At 42.2% G+C, this 24,273-nt stretch overlaps 1 protein-coding gene across 1 annotated transcript in view; it reads right to left on the bottom strand.

Moving 5' to 3' along the window:
- Window positions 1–24,273, bottom strand: part of MEGF10 (multiple EGF like domains 10) — a 125,464-nt gene that overhangs the window by 28,621 nt on the left and 72,570 nt on the right. Inside the window, exons 8-12 of the mRNA XM_039236690.1 lie at window positions 17,999–18,211; window positions 10,954–11,128; window positions 9,324–9,444; window positions 8,378–8,541; window positions 5,488–5,590 (exon numbers count right to left, since the gene is read on the bottom strand). Of these exons, the coding sequence (XP_039092621.1) occupies window positions 5,488–5,590; window positions 8,378–8,541; window positions 9,324–9,444; window positions 10,954–11,128; window positions 17,999–18,211 (776 nt within the window). The remainder of the gene's footprint in view (window positions 1–5,487; window positions 5,591–8,377; window positions 8,542–9,323; window positions 9,445–10,953; window positions 11,129–17,998; window positions 18,212–24,273) is intronic.

The following is a 24,273-nucleotide window of genomic DNA, read 5'->3' as shown; positions in this document are numbered from 1 at the left end:
ACTGCGAGAAAGCAAGTAGATTTCCTTAGGTTAACATCTTATTTCCTCAATTTAGGTGTGTCAGTTTCTTCAGAAAGAGGGATAAAGCTCTCGCAACCCTTATCTCTGGCTTGAAACACAGAGGACTGATGAGCAACTCCCCACGATGTCCTCAGTGACCCAGGCACTGTTGGTGACTTTGTCTTCTTCTTGACTTGGTCAGGGGAAGACCCTAGGTCCCTGTGTTAACTGCATTGAAGCCCCACTATTAATCCACACATGACTGCCTTGTCCAGTGACTCAATATCACATCTAAAGCAATCTTGGCAACAGGGAGAAGAGGAACCTGAATCATTTACTTACCTAGGCTCATGTTGTTTATCTCACCCTGCATCTGGAATCCAAATGAAAAGCAAGGCATTCTTTATGTTCAGAAACATTCTTTCGAGGTACTTACTCAAAAGCACGTTTGTTGAGACCTAGAATTATCTGGGTCTACCTAGAAATGGTATTCTATGTAAATAACACAGAGTCTACTCTTCCTTCCCTTTGGGAAAATAAACCAATTCTTGGTGTAACTGGAGGGTGCTTTCCAGAGTCTGAGTAACCTTCTTCCCCCCTATGTACGTTTGCTTATACGAATGTGTTTTGTGAATATGTGGGATGACTTCTCTTTAAAAAAAAAGTCTCAGAGCAGTCATAGATCCTCACGGATCAACAACTTACACAGAAGATCCAGAGAAATGAGACACTGGGGCCATGAGGCAAAGAGACAGTGGGGCAACCAGTCACAGATGGACAGAGTATTATAAGATTATGCTGTGTGACAACGTCGCTGCATTCCCGCAGGAGCTCCATAGGTCTAAGGCCAGATGGGATCATTTGTCTTACCCCATGACCCAGACTGTGGAATGTAACAAACACATTTTCTGGCTGGCTTCAGGCCAAATCATATCTCCTGCTTTTTTCATATAGACTAGAGTATGCCTTTCACAGTCTGGCTCTAAATCATCAAAGCAGGTAGATACTTGAGCAGGGACCGTTGTGTTCAGGAACACCTCACTCTTCCTCTATAGTCATAAAACAAAAGTGTATTTGGTGGAGCATGGTCCAAACCAGATGACCGGGCCTCTCTGTTAGAAAAGGTCTGAATTTGCCAGCGGGTTCAAAATGCTATGTGACTTCATTGTGGTCACAGAGAACTTGGTACTGGTCATTCTATTTGAGAATGTCAAGAACCCTAGGGAAGTCACAAAATCTGGTTTATTCCCTAGAGCAATGTAGTTGTAGCACTGAGTAAGTGAAGCTCCACAGAAACATGGGGAGGTGGAATTTCACACTGTGAAGTCAGAGTTATCTTAGCTTTTGCAAGTCAAGGAGAAACTAGAAGGTGAGGGAGTCCTTGTGTCTGTGGGTAACTTCTTTTGACAGAAAAAGTCAATTACGCCAGCCTTGGTCTGTTTTCCAAGGTGGCTCCCAGACACTACAAATCAGGCATATGACAGTTCATCTCAGTTTACTCCTGTCAGAAGCCACAGTAGCTCTCAACAAATTCCAAAGGACTGAGAGACACCAGTGAAGAGGTTACTGGTGACACTCTCTGTTCAAGGATGTGAAGATATGTACTGTCAAGTTGGTAATACTCCTCACATTGATCTATAAACTCAGTCTTCATTAAATCAACCTTGTTTCTCCACAGGAATTGACATGCTGGCCCTAAAATTCATAGAGAAGTTCAAAGGACCCAGGATAGCCCAACGCAATCTTGAAAAAGAAGGCCAAAGTTGGAGGACTCACACTTCCCGCATTTTAAAACTTTCTACAAAGTTAAAATAATCAAAACAACATGGTACTGGCAGAAGGATAGACATATGTATCAATGGAATAGAAGTGAGAGTCCAGACATAAATACTGATGTTTGATAAGGGTATCAAGATGGTGAGGGCGAAGCAGAGGAAGAATGATCTTCTCAATACACGATGCTGGAACAATTAGACATCAGGAAGCAAAAGGAGGAGGTTCGGCCCTTACCTCAAGCCATATATACAAACAAACTCAAAATGGATCAAAGACCTAAATGTAAAAGCTAAAGCTCTGAAATGTTTATACACAGGCACAAATCTTTGTGACCTGGACTAGACGATTATTTCTTACATTTGACACCAAAAGCACAAGCAACAAAAGAAAAAAACAAACAAGCTGAACATCATCAAATAAAAACTTTTCTATGGAAACAGACACCATGAAGAAAGTGAAAAAGTAACACACAGAATGAGAGGGAATAATTGCAAATCTGATGGGAAATATACAAATAAAATATATAAAGAAATATTACAACTCAGTTATAAAAAGACAAATGACCCAATTAAAAAATAAGCAAAGGATCTGAATAGACACTTTTACAAATATGATATACAGGTGGCCAAAACGAAATCCAAAGATGCTTAACATCATCACTTATTAGGAAAATGCAAATCAAAAACTCAACGAAATAACATTTCACGGCACTCGGATGGCTATAATCAAAAAGACAGATAATAAAATGTTTTGGTGAGTATACAGAAACCTCTTACATTACTGGTGGGAAGGTAAAATAGTGCAGCTTCTTTGAAAACCAATGTAGCAATTCCTCAAAAGTTTAACTTAGCATTATCACACAACCCAGCAATCTGACCCCTAAATATATACCAACTCTAAACACATCCACACAAAACTTGTACTATGTTCATAACAGCATTATCCAAAAGAGCCAGACAGTGGAAAAACCCAAATGTCCATCACTTATGAATGTGCAAATAAAATGTGGTCTACCCGTACCATGGACTATTAGCCAGCACTCAAAAGGAATGAAAGAATGATATCTGTTCCAAAATTAATGAACCTTGAAAACAGCCAAGAGAGGGAAGCCAGTCACCAAAGACCACATATTGCATGAATCCATACAATAGCAGAAAAGGCAAACCTATAGAGACAGAAAATCAGTGGTCTCCCAGGATGTAGAGAAGGGGGACAGGTTGTCTAGTGGTGAGTTGGGGGTAAATGGAGAATGACTTCTAATAAGTATTAATGGGGTTTCTTTAAGAACTGACAAAAATCTAAAAATGATCATGATGATGGTTGTACAACTCTTTGAATATATGAAAAACCACTGAATTATACAATTTAAATAGGTGAAGTCTATGGTATATCTTTCTGTCTCTGCCTCCGCCTCCCTCTCTCTCTCTCCCTATATGTATATAGAGGTAATAAATAGCAACCTCTTCATATATACATCTTCTCTCTCTCCCTATGTACACACACACACACACACACACACACACACACACACGAAGAGGTTGCTGCTTATCAGCATTTATCACCAGGTCCTGTCATAAAATTTTCAGAAGTTCTCATCCAGGCTCAGAATTAATCTCAGCCTAACTGCCCCGTGCCCAGAACTTTCTGGAAGAAGTCTGTGTATATCAGAGGGCTCAGTAATTAAGAGAGCTGGAGAGGCAGTGGGGGAGCAATGGTGCAAATCCCCTCTCTCACATTTACTGCCCCTGCAGCCTTGATCAAGCCACTCAGCTTCTTGGTGCCTCAGTTTCTTTGTCTGTAAAAGGACAGAAACATATTTCCTACCTCACAGAGCTGCTGTGAGTCTGCAGTAAACCATTCAATAAGGACTACTTGTTATTTTTCTGTTCCTCCTTTTATGCATTTTTGCTAAAAGGTAAGACCTTCCTAACTCCATAATTTCTAAATGTCACATCTCTGGTATGGAGGCATAAGACTCTTCTCCTTCTCAAAACATGAACCATCACTAATGAGGACACCTGGCATATGACTACCAATTTCTCTTTTAGCAGAGAACTTAAAAAACTATGTTGGAAAGTACTGAAGCATCACCAATAGGGAGACAGTTCTGCCCCACAAATCTCCCTCTCTTCTCTAAATATAGACACAAATGTATTTATTTGCTTTTTTAAAATGTTCTTTTTTAATGTTTTCAACTTAAACTTAAAAATGTTTTTTAATGTTTTATTTATTTCTGAGAGAGAGAGGGAGAGAGAGAGAGAGACAGCGTAAGAGCAGGGGAGGGTCAGAGAGAGAGAGACACACAGAATCTGAAACAGGCCCCAGGCTCTGAGCTAGCTGTCAGCACAGAGCCTGATGCAGGGCTCGAACCCACGAACTGTGAGATCATGACCTGAGCCAAAGTCGGACGCTCAACCGACTGAGCCAACCAGGCGCCCCAGACACCAATATATTTAGATACAAGTACAACATATATAGATACACACACACACACACACACACACACACACACACACACACACACATGACTTCGAGTGAGAATTTTAAAAGAGAGTTTTGGTTCACTTACCTACCTCTGGTCCCCAGTTACCCAGTACTTCACTCTCCACTGTCACATTAGCAATCAACATTTTATTTTACTTTCAGAAGAAATGCTCACAAATATACCCAGTCCATTCACCCCAACATTCAACACTTTTCTTGGTGCACTCCCATTTGTAATTTTGCTAGATAAGCTTTTAAAATTCTATTCATATTTTAGAGTTTTGTTTTCATTTTTGTTTTACAAAATAGGCTTGACTTGATGGAAGAAACAGAAAAGCAGGATCTCGGTTTGCTTGGACACTTAGTACCCTCTCCCAAGTCTGCTGATCATGAGCAAAAACATTCTTCTTCTTCCAACACCATCATTAGTTTGATAAACTTCCTGGCTGGAACCATGAAGCCATATTAATAAGGAGAAACTTCCACCTTGTGGTTACAAAACTGGCACTCAATAGTATAAGGAATTTCTATGACTTAGTATTGTCATAAGAAATAGTTTTAAAGCTTTTGTGTCTAGCAATGAATATTTTAATACCTGCATATTAACCACATTAATATTAATATTTAACACTTTTGCCTCACCAAGGTGAACTTAGTTATATTCTTGTGGTTGATTTCAATAATCCTTCCTCAAGGCTCAAAAATACCACAGAAGCCTTGGTAAACCCTTCATAGCAAAAAACATTTTCCCCCTCTTGCTGGTCTAAATTGTGACAGTTGGATCTTCCATTGAGGCTCAAGAGAACTGCTCCTCTATGTTTCAACAAGAATTCATTCGGGGTGCCTGCGTGGCTCAGTCGGTTAAGCGTCTGAGTTCAGCTCAGGTCATGATCTCATGGTTTGGGAGTTTGAGCCCCGTGTTGGGCTCTCTGCGGTCAGCACAGAGCCTGAAGCCTGCTTCGGATCCTCTGTCGCCATCTTTTCCTGCCCCTCCCCCTCCTCTCTCTCTTTCTCTCCCAAAAATAAAACATTTATAAAAAAAAGAAGTCATTCCCAGATAACAGATTAATTTGTCCTTCTTGGGTAAAAACGTGGCAGTTTACGGGAGGCTTTACTCTTTTTTCTTCTCTAAAAAGTTAACCTGGGTGCATTTCTGCAAAGTAGCAAGGAAGAACGCCAGGTGTTAACTGGTATGTTTCCCGATTTAAGTAGTGGTCCTGGGCTCACCTGACCATCCAGGGAGGCAGCGACAGTGGCCCGTGGTGGAGTGGCAGCCGTCCGCATGGCTGCAGTCACAGCGTTCCGCACAGTTCAGCCCATACGTGCCATCCTGCGTGGGAGACGGCAATGAGGTCATGGAAATCCACAAGGAGAGACAACAGGGACCTCACTCAGCAACTTCAGATCCAGGACCTCCTTTCTCAAATACCTCTCAGCAACATGCATTATAATCACCTCTTTCCATGTCTTCTCAGACCCCCCAGTGGAGGTGGCAGTGTTTTTAAATCACTCAAACTATAGTTTGTGTCTAACATGATGGTCGGTGCTATCAATGGTGAAACCAACTGTGCCTCTAGGCTGATTAGGCACATATGCAAATATATGTGAATATGGTAATTCATTAAGAGAGTCTCTTTATCTTATCCTAAGCCACCACTCATAAAAGTTTGTTGTTTTTTTTTTTTTTTTTTTTTACAAATAGTTTATTGTCAAATCAGTTTCCACATAACGCTCAGTGCTCATCCCCACAAGTGTCCTCCTCCATGCCCATCATAAAAGTATTTTCTTTTGGGGAACCTGGGTGGCTCAGTTGGTGAAGCACCTGCCTTCAGCTCAAGTCATGATCTCACAGCCCATGAGTTTGAGCCCCACGACGGGCTCTGTGCAGAGAACTCAGAGCCTGGAGGCTGCTTTAGATTCTGTGTCTCCCTCCCTCTATGCCCCTCCCCCATTCATGTTCTGTCGCTCCCTCAAAAATAAATAAACATTAAAAATTTTTTTAAAACAATTTTCTTTTGCTCCTAAAGATTTTTATAAAGTAGTTCAGGGCCCCTTATAAGGCATGCTACTCGATAGTGGAAAGGGGGGACCCTGACTCACATAAAGAAGCTCTAAAATTAAAAGGAAATTGGGGGTCCTGGGTGGCTTAGTCAGTTAGGCGTCCGACTCAGTTTCAGCACAGGTCATGATCTCACAAGTCGTAAGTTTGAGCCCCACATCAGGCTCTGTGCTGGCACCATGGAGCCTGCTTGGGATTCTCTCTCTCTCTCTCTCTCTCTCTCTCCCTCTCTCTCTCTCTCTCTCNTCTCTCTCTCTCTCTCTCTCTCTCTCCCTCTCTCTCTCTCTCTCTCTCTCTCTCCCTCTCTCTCTCAACCCCTCTCTCTCTACCTCTCCCCTGGTTGCACGCACACACACTACCCCTCAAAATAAATAAATAAACATTTAAAAATAAATAAAATTAAAAGAAAATCATTGTGCTAGTTGAATTAAGTTCATTTCACAAACTGCCAAGGCGCTACAAAGAACTGTGAGGAGAAATGAAAATCTCCTGTTACTTTTCTTACTTAATATCCTCCTCTCCTTGAAGAAGTCTAAACAACATGAGTATTCTGATTTGGCCCACCAGAAGGCTGGGGTACTTGTTGGCACATACTGCTCTCTGGTCCATTCCCAGGCCTTACTGTTTTCACATGCGCATCAGTTTAGGTCCAAGAGAAACAAAACTCTTTGTGAATGTGATCGTTTAGCCCGTGGGAGGAGCTTTGCATATGCAAGCCTTGTCCTTTCAGGCCAGATCCTGATGAACAGAGGAAGGTTACTATAAACCTTCAGGGGCTTCATTACCAAGGGCAAAGAACCTGAGAACCAGCATAAAACAGGCTTTGGGTGTTTGGCAGCAGAACAATTTGTCTAGAACTTACTAAAATAAAAATTAGGTCCCACTGAGGTTTGCTGGGGCCCCACGGCATTTAGCTTTGCTACCATTGAGCCACTTAAACCATTATCAGGCTTCACTGAATTTTCTAATGCATCTAATATATTGTTTAGAAAAAAGACAAGATTGTGCCAGGGGCTTCGCTTTGTCTGTAACCAGAGTGGGAGTAAAAGGTGCTCCTCAAACCCATCTCAGAGCACCGATAATTTGTTCACTGGTGGGTGAGAGGCAGCGAAGATAACTTCACTTTGTCCTAGGGGTTGGAGGGTATGGAATAGTCCAGGCTGGGATGCTCTCTAGCTGGGAAGTGGGTTGTCCTTAATGAGGGGGAAGCCCAGGGGAAGAGCCGCTCCCAGCGGAGGGGCCCACTTCAGGGGAGGGGCCGCAGTGTCATCTCGAGATCATTCCCGGGGGCAGAAAACACACATCACTGAGAAAATGCTTAATGACTCAGGAGGGGGAAAAAATGAGATAGGAAGAAAGAATAATGAAAAAGAGGGCAAAGAAATGGGCCAAGGGCTTCAGAGGAAGAAAGAGAAATCAGCATGTTTACTGCGGAACGCGCGTCGCGTTCGCAGCCTCTGTCTGCCTGTGGTAGACACGGTATGGGATTTCTGACTATGAGTACCTCTACAGTAGGTCAAGGGAGTCGAGTCAGCATTGAACGAGGGAAATCTTTGGAGCTTTTTGTGACTCTGGACATGCTTGTGTTAGCAGACGGCCGTTTCTAAACCTTTCACTATCCTGATGGGCATTTCTATGACGCCGGTCACCACCCCTTTCAATCCTCTGCCACTTTCCACCGCAGAGACGGGGGGATTTCCATGATAATGGAAACACAATATTTGGGGAGCTGACAGGTATACGCTGGGTGTTTGACAAATGCCGTTGACTGGCTGCCACGACAAAATGGGTGTATAAGAAGGGGGAAAACAGAAAGGGGAGCGGGTCGGGGCTGGGAATGGGGGCAGAGGCAAAGGAAAAGAAGGGAGTGATTCTCACAGAGCTACCTAACCGATTTCCACGTCTACCCCTTTGCCAATCGTATGTCCCATTTGCGTTCAAAGGCCTCAGTTCTTCTAACAGTTCCCTTGGGTTCCCACTGGCACGTTGGAAAACTGCAACAGTGAGCGGACGCTCTGCCTCAGCTCCCCGCAGGCCCCCCAGCTGGTTCAGTCGTACCTGGCAGGGAAGGTCACATTTTTCCCCGCGCCATCCAGGTGCACACGTGCACGTGCCGTCCAGGGTGTTGCAGGCTCCGCCGTTGAGGCACTGGCAGGTTAAGTTACAGCTGAAGCCCCACGTACCGCTGGGACAGCTGATGGAGCAGTCCACCCCGTGCCAGCCTGCCACGACAAGAACGCCAGAGCATGGAGCACACGCGGGCAGCAGGGAGTGTCACCGCACCTCTCCAAGCCAAAGTTTCCCTTTAGAAACATGTTGGAGGCACACAGCGGGGTCCCCGGCACAGAGAGCAGCTGCCCGGCCACACACAGCCTCCAGCAGCAATGACCACGGTACCCAGAATCCACCTGTGCCATATGACTGGTCAAGGATGCCAACACCGACGAGCACCATGGGGCTACCAGGAGAAGGGACAGAGCGGGTGCGCCTCTAAAGCACAGGGGTGCGTCATGCACAACGCTGAGTGTCTGTCCAGCTGAGAAAGTGAAATCTTTACGTGGGAGGGTGAAGGAAGGTTAGTGTTTGAAAGAGCAACCTCATCTTTAAAGCAAATGCCGTTCACCATGAAGAGTGAGGACCCAGGAGTCTGGCTGTTGCAGCAGCTACAGACAGACACATTTTGGCCCTCGCGTAAAATTGGAGCTTGGCTGCTTGTTGGGACTCCAGGCCCATCAACCTAGGGGCGCAGATACATGTCTACTTGCTTACTTTTACCCAAAGCACAGACACTCCCAGACTGGTGGAGCTGGTGGCAACCTCGGAGATGCTATGTGAAGCCCTTCCCTTGGCTCACAGATGCAAGAGAGTCTGCCCTGGACAAGGGGCTGGCTGACTTCAGATGCTCAAGGTTGGCACAGCTGGAGCTAGAACCCAAGTCAAGGTTTCTTCCCTGTGACTTTTGGAGGTAACAGGATGAGGATCAAAGACTCATTCACCCACTTACCTGCCTTGCAAGTACAAGACCCATCCACAGGTGAGCAGACAGCATCGTTCTTACAGCCACAGAGAGAGGAGCAGTTGATCCCATAGGTTCCCAGTGGGCACGGGATAGAGCAGTCAATTCCCTAGACAGGCACAGAGAGGAAAATGGATGTAATTTTACTGAATGGAATAAAGCCAGCACAAATAAACGAGAATACATCTTGGCAACGCTCGTTATATTCCCTCTCTAATTTTAAGACTTGTATTTTTTAAAGTTGCTAAATGTCACTAGTATGCACATTTTAAAGCTTCAAGGGCAATGCCAGCTTGCCCGTTGAGGATACAGTTATTAAATGGGGCTCAAAAAAGCCTGCTGCCTTCATTAGCTTCCCTTCCTAGCCAAAGCAAAACCCTTTGTCCTGGCTCCGAAGAGCAGGTATAGAACAGGTACAATAAACTACAAATTACAGTCAATAAACAAATACACATAAATATAAATTATACATTAAATGGCATAGCATTCTATACTTCTTTGTATAATGTGTAATATGATTAGCGGGTGAAGCAAAGCAACAAAAAACACCCTCCACCTATGGCATGATTCAATTTATTACCTGACAATAAGCCTAAAACACAGAAATGGGCTATCAGGGATGACCAGAGGTCATCTCCTTTCGAAACAGAAGAGATTTAACACAAGGCCAGTTCAAGGGCTCCCCCAAAGACTACTGACATCGGTTAGAAAAGCCTGTAAAGATCCTCTCAACACTGAGGCTTTATCAACTACTCACTCCATGTTATGTGGTCTAGAAGAATCATCAACATCTTCATTGGTTAATACTGTCCTCTTTCAAAGGGGAGAAAATACTCAAGACCATTTTCCTTTAAAACAAAGATTCCTAATGCATCGTTAAGAAACCCTAGAAACTAGGGGCGCCTGGGTGGCTCAGTCGGTTAATCGTCCAACTTCGGCTCAGGTCATGATCTCACGGTTCGTGGGTTTGAGCCCCACGTTGGGCTCTGTGCTGACTGCTAGCTCAGAGCCTGGAGCCTATTTCGGATTCTGTGTCAACTTCTCTCTTTGCCCCTCTCCCGCTCACGCTCTGTCTCACTCTGTGTCTCAAAAATAAATAAATGTAAAAAAAAAAAAAAATTCCTAGAAAGTAGGCAAAATTCTGCCACACTGGCACACAGGCATACGTGCAAGGTCAAGTTTGCCAAAAGCACTGAAACAGCTAAGCATCACATGCAAATACACAATAAATACTAACTTGATACATTATGTGCCTTCAAATTGCACAAAGTTAAGACAAAAACCGTTAATAATAATGTATATCCTACTTGGAAAAGTCATTTCTTTGTTTCCTGTCTAATGTAGTAAAAGAATTATGCAAGAAAAAAATAATTATGTAAGGAATAATTAAATGACATGACATATATTAAGTAAATAATTAATATCGATGCACATTTATAGTTTTACCTGCTTTCCTGTCATTATTCTAAGGGAATGACTTATGTTTCTTATCAATACCTCTCTCTTTACACTGTGACCAATCTGAGCACCTTTGTAAGTCTGAAAAGGTCACATATGGTGTGTGGCATCAAGATGCTCCACATTGGACCCCTCGGCTCCTTCCTCCAGAGCCACTCACTTTGAATCCCGGGGCACAGGTGCACTTCCCAGTCACACTGTCACAGTCAGCCCCGTTATGGCAGCTGCAGATCTGTTGGCAAGCTTCCCCGAAGAATCCAGGAGAACATGTTTCATTACAGTAGAGTCCCGACCAGCCTGGCTTGCAGGCACACTCTCCAGACATGGGGTGACAGCTGAGAGACACGGATGAAAGGAGAAAGTCACTCCCGGGTAAACATGACACCCAAGGCCCATGCAAATGGCGCTTTAGCCATAAGCAATGCAGGGGTGGGTGATTCCATGCACAGTAATTTAAATTTCATTCCCAGGCTTGCTATGATTTAATTAATTGGCCGAAACCCGATTGGTACCACAGAAATGTTGCGTGAAATCAGCATCATGCTCTAACAGGAAGGCGATCACAACCACATCCTTTTGTCTGGAACTCACTGTGATTTTCATAAACTGAAAGCACTAATTCAGCGAGAGATCAACTAGATGAAGAGGCTTCAAGAACTATTCCATCCAGTGAACAATATCAAATCAGTGAACCAGGGTGATGGCCAAAGGGCTCCAAAAGCAGAGACCTTCTCTGCCTGATTCCTCTCTCATTTCCCCGTACCTGGTGGTGGTGCAGCTGTCTCTACCTGAAGCAGCAGCTGCTTTGTCAGGCCAGGCAGCCAGCTGTCACTCCAGAGCAAATGGACACATCAGCTGTGCCGAGAGGCATGCGTTGGGGAGGCTGACACAATAGGGCACTCTGTGGCACGCAAAACACATGTGCTTCTCACCACAGGAGAATCTCAACAATCAAACCAGCGCCAGTCACAATCGGAAGACTGTTAAAGACGGTCTTCCTCCCCCAGTGGAGATAAACGCCTCCCACTAATGAGAGCCAACAACAGAATCCACTGTCTCAGCCAGACATTTGGTAAGTGACTCTCATCTGAAGGCAACCCATAGATTTTCTGCTCTGAGAAAGAATGATTTGCTGGGGGAGGGGAAGGCTGAGATGTAACTCCAGCTCTCCCACTACCTGAGTACCTTAGTGAAAGCATGTATTCTCTTGGGCCTGACGTCCCAATCTGTCCAGCAAGAGCCTCAGCCACAACCTTGTGGGTTGGATGCTTTGTTCCTCTGCTGCAACTAAGTGTCCACAAGCAAAGGCCTAGGCATCCGTCAAACTCAGGGAACATGCTATGAAGAAATACCCAAGTATCACTTTGGATTGAACATGGGTTCTTGGGTACAGAAGGTTCGGATTTAAAAGGCAAGGGTTTGATGGGCGCCTGGGTGGCTCAGTCAGTTAAGCGTCCAACTTCAGCTCAGGTCATGATCTCACAGTTCATGGGTTCTAGCCTCACATCGGGCTCTGTGCTGACAGCTCAGAACCTGGAGCTTATTTTGGATTCTGTGTCTCCCTCTCTCTCTGCCCCTCCCCTACTCACACTGTCTCTCTCAAAATAAATAAACATTAAAAAAAAAAAAAAGGCAAGGGTTTGAGTCTCAAGTCCACTTACTTAGACCTACTCAGATGGACTTATCTGCTTCTTATCTTTCAGTAAACACCAGGTGCCTTCATCTCAAACTTAGCATGTCAAATACTGAGTCTTTGTTCTTCCCTGTCTTCATTTCCCAGGGTTTACTCTCAATCACCTCACTGGAGCAATGACTACCACCAGCCAGTCAGTTGGTTAAAGCAGAAACCTCAGGGGCGCCTGGGTGGCTCAGTCTGTTAAACATCCAACTTTGGCTCAGGTCAAGATCTCATGGTTCGTGGGTTTGAGCCCCGCATCGGGCTCTTTGCTGACAGCTAGCTCAGAGCCTGGAGCCTGTTTCAGATTCTGTATCTCCCTCTCTCTCTGACCCTCCCCTGCTCACGCTGTCTCTCTCTCTCTCTCAGAAATAAATAAAACATTAAAAAATTAAATTAAAAAAAACCACCAGAAACCTCAGAATTATTACTGGTAAATCCTCCTTCATTTCCCTTATCTACTTCATCACTAGAACCTAATACCCTGCCTCCACCCTCATCTCTCCATCATCCCTGTCACCATGCTACTTGACCAGGACATTTTCAAGAGAGAAGAGGGAGTTATTCATAATTACATGAGGAGAACAGACCCTAATCCAAACAGTCCCTGTGACCCTAGAAATAAGATGACCCTAAATACAGCCCACAGGTCATTGCTATCTGGCCTCTGCCTACTTCCCCAAACTCTTCTTTAGTCATTATTGTCTCTTTATTACTACACTTAACTGCAATGGATTCCTCGTTGTCAATAAAAGCATTGAGTTGCCAATGTAAAGCCATCAGATGGGCTATTTATTCCATATGCCTAGAATACTGTTTCCCCTTTCACTGCCTGGCCCTCTCCATTTGACCCATGTCTTCCTTCCCTTCTAGACCTGGGGTTCTCTGAGGGCAAGAATTAAGCATGTTTAATCACCTGTCCCCAGCCCACCGTGGGCACATAGCAATACTGATTGAGTGAGTGAAAATGGCCTGGCTGAGGGGTAGTGGGATTTGACTCTGAAGTCTTGCTTTCCCTCATGGATCTGCTTCTCCCATACCTCTGAGTCATCCACCAGTGCTGAATGATAATCTGTACACCTGCACTGAAAGGCAAGATTCACCCTAGAATTAGTTTTTAAAACATCAAAGTTGTGGCTGAAAGGGAACCACCATGAATTGCAGGGAACACTCACTCACGTGACATTTATGATGGTACTCTAAGTCAGTGCACAGGCTAGCAGCTAGCATTCACTGAGCACTGGATGTGTGTTAACGTCAATCCATGAGCATTATTTCCTTTAATCCTCACAAACTACTCTGCGTGTTGGGTATGAACCCACGTTATAACTAAGGCATTGGGGACCTGGAAAGAGTAATTTATTCAAAGCCCAACAGAGGTAGGAGCAGAATCAGAACAAAACTCAGATTTATTTGTTTTTACATCAAAGAAAAAGTTGGGTAGCAACCTGTTAGGAGAGCCAGGGATGGAAAAATAATGGCCAAAACTTAGGATTTAGCACAGATCAGGTCAGGAGTCATAAAAGTCTGGACTGTGCAAAAGCAGGGACAGATTTAAATTAAAACTTCAGAAAGTTCCAACAGTTGAGAAAAGGAAAAGAAATATTTCAAGCCATGGATTGGTTGAAGTCATTGACGTTATTTCAACATATTGTGACAAAAAAGGACATCTTTTAGTAGAAACCATTACTTCACACTGAAAAGTAGAAAATCATATTCATGGTATAGACATAAATGTTAAACGAAACAGACTCTCTGGGGACAGAGAATTGAACTAAGCTACAGGCAGACCCAGAAATTGATATTCAATGCCCCCCAGTGAGTATTAGTTCAGCACGCTGGTTCTCAGATTGATTGACACCGAAATTAGTATTCTGCAATTTGTAATTAGATGTAGGAAGCTGGGCACTTTGGTGGCATTTGATGGGTTCTCATGCAAGCAGCTTAATTGGTAATGAGATTTACGTGTTGATGTTAAAGCAGCAGACTGGAGGTTGAAGGGTAATACACTACTATCCATTTTCTTTCTAAAGAACAGACTGCTTTGTGTATATGAAAATAGGGTTATACGTGTATAGGAATACCTATCATTTCATACACATCTAACTAGATATAAATTCTCTAGTAAAATTTTCAATTTAAGAGCAAACTATTACAAGTATCCGATATTGGTTAAAATAGAGTCATCGAACTTCCTTTTATTCATTCCCTTAGATGTTATTAATGCTCAAATGTAATGACAATTACGTGGCATTTGCAAATAGGCACATCCTGATTGCCCACAGCTATTAAAAGTCCTTATTAGTAAGAGCTAATATACATACCCCATGTGCAATCTTAATAAATCTCAAATTTTATTTTCTGATTCGAAAGCAGTTTCACCATAAAAGTTAGTTTTCACCTGAAAAGGCCAGGTCACAGTGAATGTATCTTAAGGCTCTACAATAGTGCTATAACTGAAGACAGTAACGTCACTTGTAAATATATTTAAATTAGTTTCAACCCTATGATAGACTGTGAAAATAATAATGGCTACAAATTCAGGCACCCATCAACCAGCCAAACGTGAGACAAGTGAGGGAGGATTTCTAGGACCCATCAACCGCTAGCTGATCTGCCAGCTGAACCCCAGGAGAAAAGCACAAGAATCAGCAAGGTGAGCCCAGCTCAAATAGTCAAGCTAAAAATCAACCGCTAGGGTGCCTGAATGGCTCAGTCAATTAAGTGTCTGAGTCCTGATTTCAGCTCAGCTTCTCATCCCAGAGCTGTGGGACTCAGCCCCGCATCAGGCTCTGCACTGACAGTACGGAGTCTGCTTGGGATTCTCTCTGCCCCACCGCTATGCACACACGTGTGTTCTGTCCCTCAAAGTAAATAAATAAACATTAAAAAAGAGAAAATATCAACTGCTAATAAATAATCATTCTTTGACACCACTAAGTTTGCTGTAGTTCTTTTTTTAATACAGTAAAAGCTAACTGATGCAAATCCCTACCCAGATATGTGAATGCAATACGTGTTAATACATATATTCATATAACTCGACGTTTACCTAAAGACAATATAAACTAATCGCATGTGATTATGTATGTAATTACAATATGTAATAGTATGTAATTAGCATGTATTAGTCCTGAATTAGTATTCAGTACTGTAGTACTGAAAGAGTATTTCAGTAATTAAAATGAAAAGTTTAGGATAAATATACATCATGAATTATGAGAGCTCCACTTGCTTGATTAAATGGTAAAATGAGGGGCACCTGGGTGGCTCAGTCAGTTAAGTGTCAGACTCTTGATTTCCATGCATTCAGGTTGTGAGTTGGAGCCCTACATCGAACTCCATGCTGAGCATGGAGCCTGCTTGGGATTCTCCCTCTCTTCCTGCCCCTCTCCCCCACTAGCACTCTCTCTCTCTCTCTCTCTCTGAAAAGAATTTTTTAAATTTTTTTATGTCTTTTATTTATTTCTTAGAGAGAAAACACAGAGTGAGCAGGGAGGGTTTGAGAGAGAGGGAGACACAGAATCTGAAACAGGCTCCAGGCTCTGAGCTAGCTGTCAGCACAGAGCCTGACGCGGGGCTCGAACCCACGAATCGTGAGATCATGACCTGAGCTGAAGTTGAATGCTTAACTGACTGAGCCACCCAGGTGCCCCTGTCTCTCAAAAAAAAAATTTATATGGTAAAATGAACAAGATAGGTTTTCCATTAATACAAAGACTTTATGCCTCTTGGTTCAAAGGAATCTTGTGTTTCCAGGAATTTTACATCGACATTTAAGGTGCACAGATGGGCGGTTTCCACTGTGAATTCAACAAGACAGAGTCACACCATCAACATTCAACTGGCTTTAAAAGAAATTTGCAAAAGGTAATTTTTAAAAATAGCATTTAGGGAAGCACTCCATAGGCCAATTGTTTTTAATCTGATTATCTGTTATACATTGTCAGACGGATTCTAGTGTTCCTTTGATCTATGTGATTGTCAAATAATTTCACGTACATCTTTGGTAAAGCATACATGCTTAGGTACATTTGACCTATGTCACAATTACTAGGGTACTGATGCCAGTCAAGTAACCGTCCAAATAGACCATGCCACTACTAACATGGTATCCAGTTCTGACAAAACCAACATTCTCTCTGCTTCTCCGATTCTTCCAGTAGCACAGCTATGCTTATGCTATGCATAACACTACCAATCTTTTTGATGTCGGGCTGCATACAATGAAATAGCACTCTGATATTAAAAAATTCTTAGTTGTCAGTACGCAAGGCTTCCTTTTGCTGGGACAAGCCTCCTACACCACAGGAAAGGTGGCCATACATATGACTTATCCCTAATCCTGCCTGCTCCTTAAACACTGGCGAATTGGAAAACAATATCCTGCAGAGATTACTCATTTTCACTCCCCACATGTTTACTTAACCTTGTCATGTTAAGATTGGCAACATTTTCAAATGAAGAAAACCAAAGCTGATTAAAGCAGCTTGCAAAGTTGCTTGACATACATAACGATGCACTTCTTTGATATGTCCCACTAAAATGTATTCCAAGCATTCTCTCTCTCTCCCTCTCCCTCCCTCTCTCTCTCTCTCTCTCATAATATAAAGTCTACTTTTTTCTTCCTAACAATGATTTAAAGAAGAGACCAACCACAGGCTTCTACATTTACCTTTTGTGCATTTGAGATTTGAGGTGGCCACAAGCTACCTTTCTGGAGCATAAATGAAGTCACAGCTGTGCTGAATACAAATAAGTAATTCTTGTAACATTTGAATTGCTGTATACTGTGCTACATTTTTGTCAGACCCAAGTTTTCCAGCAGTCTGCAAAGGAGACCCAGAATTCTAAGTGATAAGTATGTGGTCCTTGGGGGAGGGAGAGGAAGAAAGGGGGTGGAAAGACATTTTCAGGGGCAGGTGATGAACACTAGGGTGGGTGGGATCGTGGTTTCCTGTTCTGAAATTCTTCGAGAGATTTTTGAGCTAAAAGACCCCTGTGAGTCCCATGTCAGAGTAATCAGTTCTGAAAACATATTTCACGTGTGACAGCCATATGCGAAACACTTTTATGGAACTTCCACCGGTGACACTTCCCCTCTACACAGATGTGCTGTCAAGTCCAAGATGCTGCAGCGAGAACCATTTTTGTGATATTTTACGTACTACCCTGGGCTTCACTCATGTCTCTCACTGCATCTGTGCTTCTAAGGGAATGTCACAGAATCCTTCTCTGAGGGAAACGTTCTACTAACCTCGGCGAATTTAATTTTTGGCAATGGCCATTAATGGAGAATAGAATCGGACATCCAGCCAAGAACATCTACCAGTTCGAGCACTTCCGACCTGGACTGTCACCCACAAAGTAAAGAACTCGTCCACTGACTTAGCGGTTCCTCCGCAGGACGACGCAGAGGCGCGAAGGGTCTCAGGGCGGGCATCTCTCTGTCAGTCTCTCCTTCCAAACAGGGGACACTGCAGTTCAACCTTTAATAGGACACATCCTTCCAGGGGTGGCTCAGCCTCACCTATGAGTGTTGTCCAGGTGGCAGGGACACCGCTTGTCACATTTGATGCCATACAGCCCTTCTGGACACAGGCGCGCCTCGCAACGCTCGCCAGCAAAGCCTGCTTCGCAGAGGCACGAACCGCTCACGTGGTAACACTTCCCTCCGTTGACACAGCGGCAGGTCTCCGCACAGCGAACTCCATACGTGCCAACAGGACACTCATCCTGGCACCTGTCAAGCAGGAGGGGGGAGCAGAAGATGGATGAGTCAGTGCCGTGTAAAAATAAACAGTCCATTCTGATAGGCTTCGTGATGGGCAAACTGAAACTGCTTTTCGCATTTGGTATATTTTGTTTTGCAACAGTCCCATTACAGGTATAAAAGCAATAAGCTGAGTTAGTCTGGCTACAGATAATATTAACGGCAGTATGATCGTTTCAAAGGAAAAAATAGACACAAAAGCAAAATAAAATTATGAACTTGGCACAGGAAGAATGTTTTTTACCGAGGGCTTGCTAAACAGACATAGATACAGGTATAGATACAGCACTAGAGGACATACCAAAAAAAAGGAGAAGACTAATTGCCCAAATTAGGAAAACAAAATATTAAAATATCCGCTCCCCCTATTTTAAAGATAAAACTTGGTGGCATATTGCAAACCATGTAAATTCTCTTGGCTTTCATGGTGGCCTCAATATTCGATCTGAGCCATGTGTCTGCTCTTTTCAAAGCCAAATGGAGATAATTGCTGCTCATTTAGAAAGTTATGCCTTTAATAAATACAGTCCTCTTTAGATCGGGGGAAGTCAGAGCTATTGCAGTCAGGTTTCCTTGATTCCGCCTGGGGAACTCTTGCCAGGAGATTTAGAGACCCGTGGAGCTCCCCAGCACAGATTTTTTGTAAAGTGGGGTATTGTCCTCTGTAAGAAGGGCTGACAAATAGCAAGGAAAAAATATCAGGTCTCAAAAATTGATATTATCTTTGGAAAAATAACATTAGAGTCTGGTCCCGGAGGAAGGACAGGCTCTGAATAAGTTGGATCGGGCGGGAAGCTAAGTTGCCAGAAGGGAGTATAGCAGAGAAGAGAAAATTATCATTGCTCCATAGAATGCATGACCTGTTGTCCAGGCAGCCAGGTTTCTTTGGGACCTGGCAGGGTGACTTCATGGAGCCTTCTGGAACAGAAGGAGCACTTCTTGCCAAGGGAGAAAGAGATGGGGTCTCGTCTAGCTGAGCACCGGCCGTCAGTCGGGTACACTTGGCAGAGAGCAGCAGACACTTTACAGGAGGCTCTCATGTCATGCCAGGACTAAGGTCAAAAATGTAGGTCAGCACTGCAGTTTTTTTTTAAGATCGGATATAATGCAAACAGTAAGTGCATAATAATGAATTCAAGGATACCTAAAGGCACTGGCAAAGGGGCTGAAAAGCAAACATTTCCCACAAGGCTTTGCATAAATTTTATGGGGTGTGATGAGTAACAATGCCAAGACCGGCTGGGATTCTATTTAAGAGTAGAAGATAAATCTCCAGATCCCTTTGACACTTTTCTGGTCAGGTCCGGCTCTAGCATATATTTCATGAGACAGAGAAAAGGAAAGATGCCTCCTGTAAACTTAGTTTCACCTGACTCTCAACACTTCGTTAGGTATGTTTGTCAACAGGCAAAATCTTCAGATCAACTGCTCAACAAATCATTGGCAAAGTCCTGTAGTAACTGTCATTTAGCATAAAATCAGATGTGTGTTTTAAGGTTACCCAGGAGTACACCTATTTTTAGACCAGAGTATTTTTAAAGGGTACTCTATTTTTAACTTGTAAGAAGCTTTAATAAGCCAAGTCACTTAGTTGATTCCTTAAAGATGTAAACTTTAGAGAAAGAAATCCTGAGGTAAAATAAATTGGCCTCGTCGCGGCTCAGCTAAAGGATGGTAAGACAGCTTTGCAATCTGTCCAGATTTTTCGGCAACTGAGTACCAAAAAGATAAAGATAAACAAGGTAAAATAACATTGCTTTCTCTCTCTTACATGGATTTGAAAACAAACGCAAATGTGGAGCTTTGGGATCCATGATTCTAACTTAGTAAAAAACTTAGCTCTAAAAGTGGGTGAACTGAGTATAGATCGGAAGCCTGAAAAAAACGTCCACTGCCAAATGACAGGGAACCAGTGTGTGTATTTCATCCTATCTTGGCAGAGACTTCCTTTTCTTTGGGAAAACAAAATCCACAATAGCTGGTCCTGGGCCATAATTACCTTTCTAACCTATAATAAAACACAGCACTAGTTTGTATTATAAATGGCAAAAAGCCATTTGAATTTTACTTACTAAAGTAGCTATTATGTAAATCTCGTTTCATAGTCTCCTTTCTTTTTCATCACTGTTGCACTTGTAAGAGAATCCTGTTAATAATACTTATGTCTATATCCATCTACCAAACCAAAGTGGTAGGGTATCTTTCTAGAAGTAGACATTTTCCATCTTGGAAATAAAAGCAGTCATGAAGTAGCTTATACCTTTCAGGTTAGCAGAGTTAAAAAAAAAAGTTTTTGTCAACCAGACCTATCTCCCTTTTTGGCCCCTTTATCTAAAAGAAGCATCATTCTCAATGAATTTCATGCCCTAAGGTTGTTTTTTGTGGTCCTAGGCAGAACAACTAAAAAAAAAAAAGCTATCTTAGGAATTAGTAAAAGAGGTAATAGATTTTCATAGGAGAGATGGCAGAGAGGCTGATAAAGACAGCAATAAATACTGGCCACAGTAGAAATATAGAAATTTGGAGTTTATATATTTTTTTCATTTTTGGTTTTGAATAATGCTCTGGGAAATTGGGAAAAAATGGATAAGCTTTAAGTAGAGATAATAAAATATGACACCAATTGTCAAACCAATGAGGGTCACAGACTTGTTTTAATATCATTTTGATTATTATATGGCATCTTCTTACAAATGGATGGAAAAGGAAGTGAGTTAGCATGTAAGGGGCAGCAGCTCCTTTCTCCCTGGTCTTTTTGATCAGGTCCCTCCCTAGAGTGCTCGGAATAATTGGGCCAAACCACGATTTGGTGTGAAAATCGCATTCCTCATTAAACCTGGGATCGAGGGATCAGCTGCCTGCCTTTCGAGCATCTGGAACTACAGCTCTGGGTGAAATAGAAAAAGTGCAGGAAAACAGCCAACTTTCCCTCAATCCTAGATAGCAGAAAGTTCCCCCACTGGAGACCAGTGCCACATACCCCCAATTCCTGTCTGTAATTTCTGACTTCACCTCCTTTGATCCACATTCCTTCTTCACTTGCACATTAATAGGGAACACAGGCATGGCTAGACACTCCTGACTTCCCCTTAACAGAGAGTGTAACTGAGACACAGGTCTCTCCATGCAGTTCTTACATAGCACCAGTTACATGAAAGGATCCCAAAGGCCTGAGCAATTCCATGGCGACCCATTAGCATTAAGAACACTCTTTGATCCCCCTTCAGAAGAATTTCTGTGAGAATCTGGAAACCATCAGATGGTAGGATATCTTTCTAGAAGTAGACATGTTCTATCTGGAAAATAAAAGCAATCATCACGTGGCTTATACCTTTCAGTTTAGTGGACTTGAAAGTCTTTGTCAAACAGACTTATCTCCCTTTTGGGGATGTAAGGGAGATATATATCTTTCCTCTTGCCTGGCTGTGCCACATTACAGTTCCTCACCACAATGTCCTCCTAACCTGTCCACAAGCCCCAAGGACTATTATCTGGGCATCCCATGAGCCACTCTGCCTGCCTACAAGGTGTCTGTTTTGTTTGTTCTGCTTCCACTCAGGCTGGGAGCGCATCCCAACATCCTGGGAACCCTTTGCAGGAAGCTACCAGTGGTAGTACCTGCTCCCCCAGGCGGCAGCTCTCTGGTCTAACCTCAGGGATCAAGTTGCGCTGACTTGTCAAAAAAGGGAAATGCCAAGACTCCAGGCCCTCAAAGCTGCTGTCACCACAAACTGCCCCATAGTCACTCATTTTCCCCTATCGTGGTGACAAGTGTGTGTGTGTGTGTGTGTGTGTGTGTGTGTGTGTGCCCAGAACCCAGATGGGGATGGTATAATTAAAAACAGAAACCCTGTGGTCAGTTCACCAGGAAAATCATAGTCATCAGAACAACAACTCAAGAAGATGTTCCCTCTTCACCTTCCTTGTCTTTCTTTGGCTCGTTGCCTTCTTTGCCTTAATCTAAAATTCACCTGGAAATTAGTGGTTATTCCCCCTCCCCCACATTCTAACTAAGATGGGTCTAAGTCTGCCTTAAAAATTTGCCTTTTATGTTTGTTGTTTTGTGCTGCCTCCGCTTTGAGGACAAGAAAAACAATCATACAGCTGATCCTCAAATAACATGGGTTTAGGATGTACAAGTTGCTTGTATGCAGATTTTTAAAAATAAATACAGCACAGTACTATAAATATATTTTCTTTTACTTAGAATTTTCTCAACATTTTCTCTTCTCTAGCTCACTTTACTATAAGAGTATAGTAATACATATAGCATACAAAATATGTGCCAATCAACTGTTTATATTATCAATAAAGCTTCCTAAACAGCAGGCTATTAGGTTAAGTACTGAGGGAGTCAAAAGTTATATATAATTTTTCAACTGAAAAAGGGGGTCAGTGCCCCCAAAGCCCTGAGTTTTTCAAAGGTCTGTATTTGATTGCTTTAGTGCCCTAAAATATTAGGCAAAGCTCTTAACCTCATCTATCCAAAATACAACCATAAGCCAGAATGTAGGTCACAAAAACTTTTTGAGAAGCCCAATTACATATTCTAAAAACCATGCTCTGAAAGATGTCAATAATTTGCAACATCCAAAAATAAAGGTAAAATTTAAAAAAGGTAAAATACATAATTACATTAACAAAAGCCTTTATTAAACTTTAAAGAAGTTAAATAGATAATACTAACAAAAGTTCCTAATAAAAACAGGCATTAAACAAACACTCAAGCATGCAAAATTTTACTACAAGCCAGTAACAAACATGAAACCATACTGATGTGATTTGCAATAAAATTAGGAACAAGACAGGAATTCCTAACGTTACCTCTGTTTGTCAACACTGATTTAGAGGTTTCAATTAATGCAATTATTTCAAGAAAATGAAACAATCCTTATAAATGTTGAAAAGTATAGATAAATATCTTTTTTATAGGTGATAAAATAACTTTGGTGTTTGCTAAGTAACATTTGAATTAATTAAAAATGTTGGTAGAGAGACTAAATAAAAACACTCAAAATCAAGCTTGTCTTTATCCCGAAACAGCCAACTCGAACCTGAAATGGGATTGTCCAAAAAATACAAAATACTTAGAAATAAGTTTAATAAGAAAGTGCAAATTCTAAGTTGCGAGGGGGGGGAGAGGGAAGGACCACACTATAGTATCTTATTAGAAGTCAAAAACTTAGATCAGCCTTTTGGGGAAAAAAATAATGAGGGAAGAAGGTTGAAGAAATTCTTAGGTCACAGATATCATCAAAAGATAATGATATCTAATTTTTATTTGGTCCCCAGACATCACTCAAATTGACAATCACTAGTATTTATACAGTTCAGAGAAATCACTCAACTATAATAAGAGCTAATATTTGTAAGCTTCCACATGTTCTAACCACTTAAGTGTACTTATTGAATACTGATAACAGCCCCAGAGGAAAGTAAAATTATTATTTGAACATTAGCAATAAGGATATTTCTAAGGACACGGGTTCCAAAAATATTTGTTGTGGGCCATTATAATCTCCTCTCAAGTCTTTTTTCTCTAATTGTAATCACATATCCAATAAGCTTGGTTATCTGGTCTTTCAAGACGTAAGAGAAGAATGAGCAAATTAGAAGGAGGAAGGTGTGCAAATCCATCTAGGGTAACACTTTACTATCTAATACAAAACAGGACAGTGGATGAAAGAGCCTGGTGAACATGGCCATTCATTCACTCTTAGAGTCTTAGAACGCCCGTTGGATCTTACTTGGTCACTATGGCATGGAGAAATGACTGGTATTATTTTTTCTAAGTTTATTCATTTCTATCTTTTTACATTTTTAACATGAAAAAATATTTATTCCATAGATCTCTTTAACATGCTCATACTTCTTTCTACCTTTTTGGACATGGGTGATATTTTCTTTCTTTTTTTAAAATGTACATAAAAAAATTATACCCAAGTTAGTTAGCATATGGTGCAACAATGATTTCAGGAGTAGATTCCTTACTGCCTCTTACCCATTTAGCCCATTCCCCCTCCTACAAACCC

Source organism: Hyaena hyaena, unplaced genomic scaffold, assembly GCF_003009895.1.
Source record: "Hyaena hyaena isolate Hyena2069 unplaced genomic scaffold, ASM300989v1 scaffold_115, whole genome shotgun sequence".
NCBI lineage: Eukaryota > Metazoa > Chordata > Mammalia > Carnivora > Hyaenidae > Hyaena > Hyaena hyaena.
The sequence above is the reverse complement of the archived record's forward strand: the minus strand, read 5'-3'. Positions and strand labels throughout refer to the sequence as shown.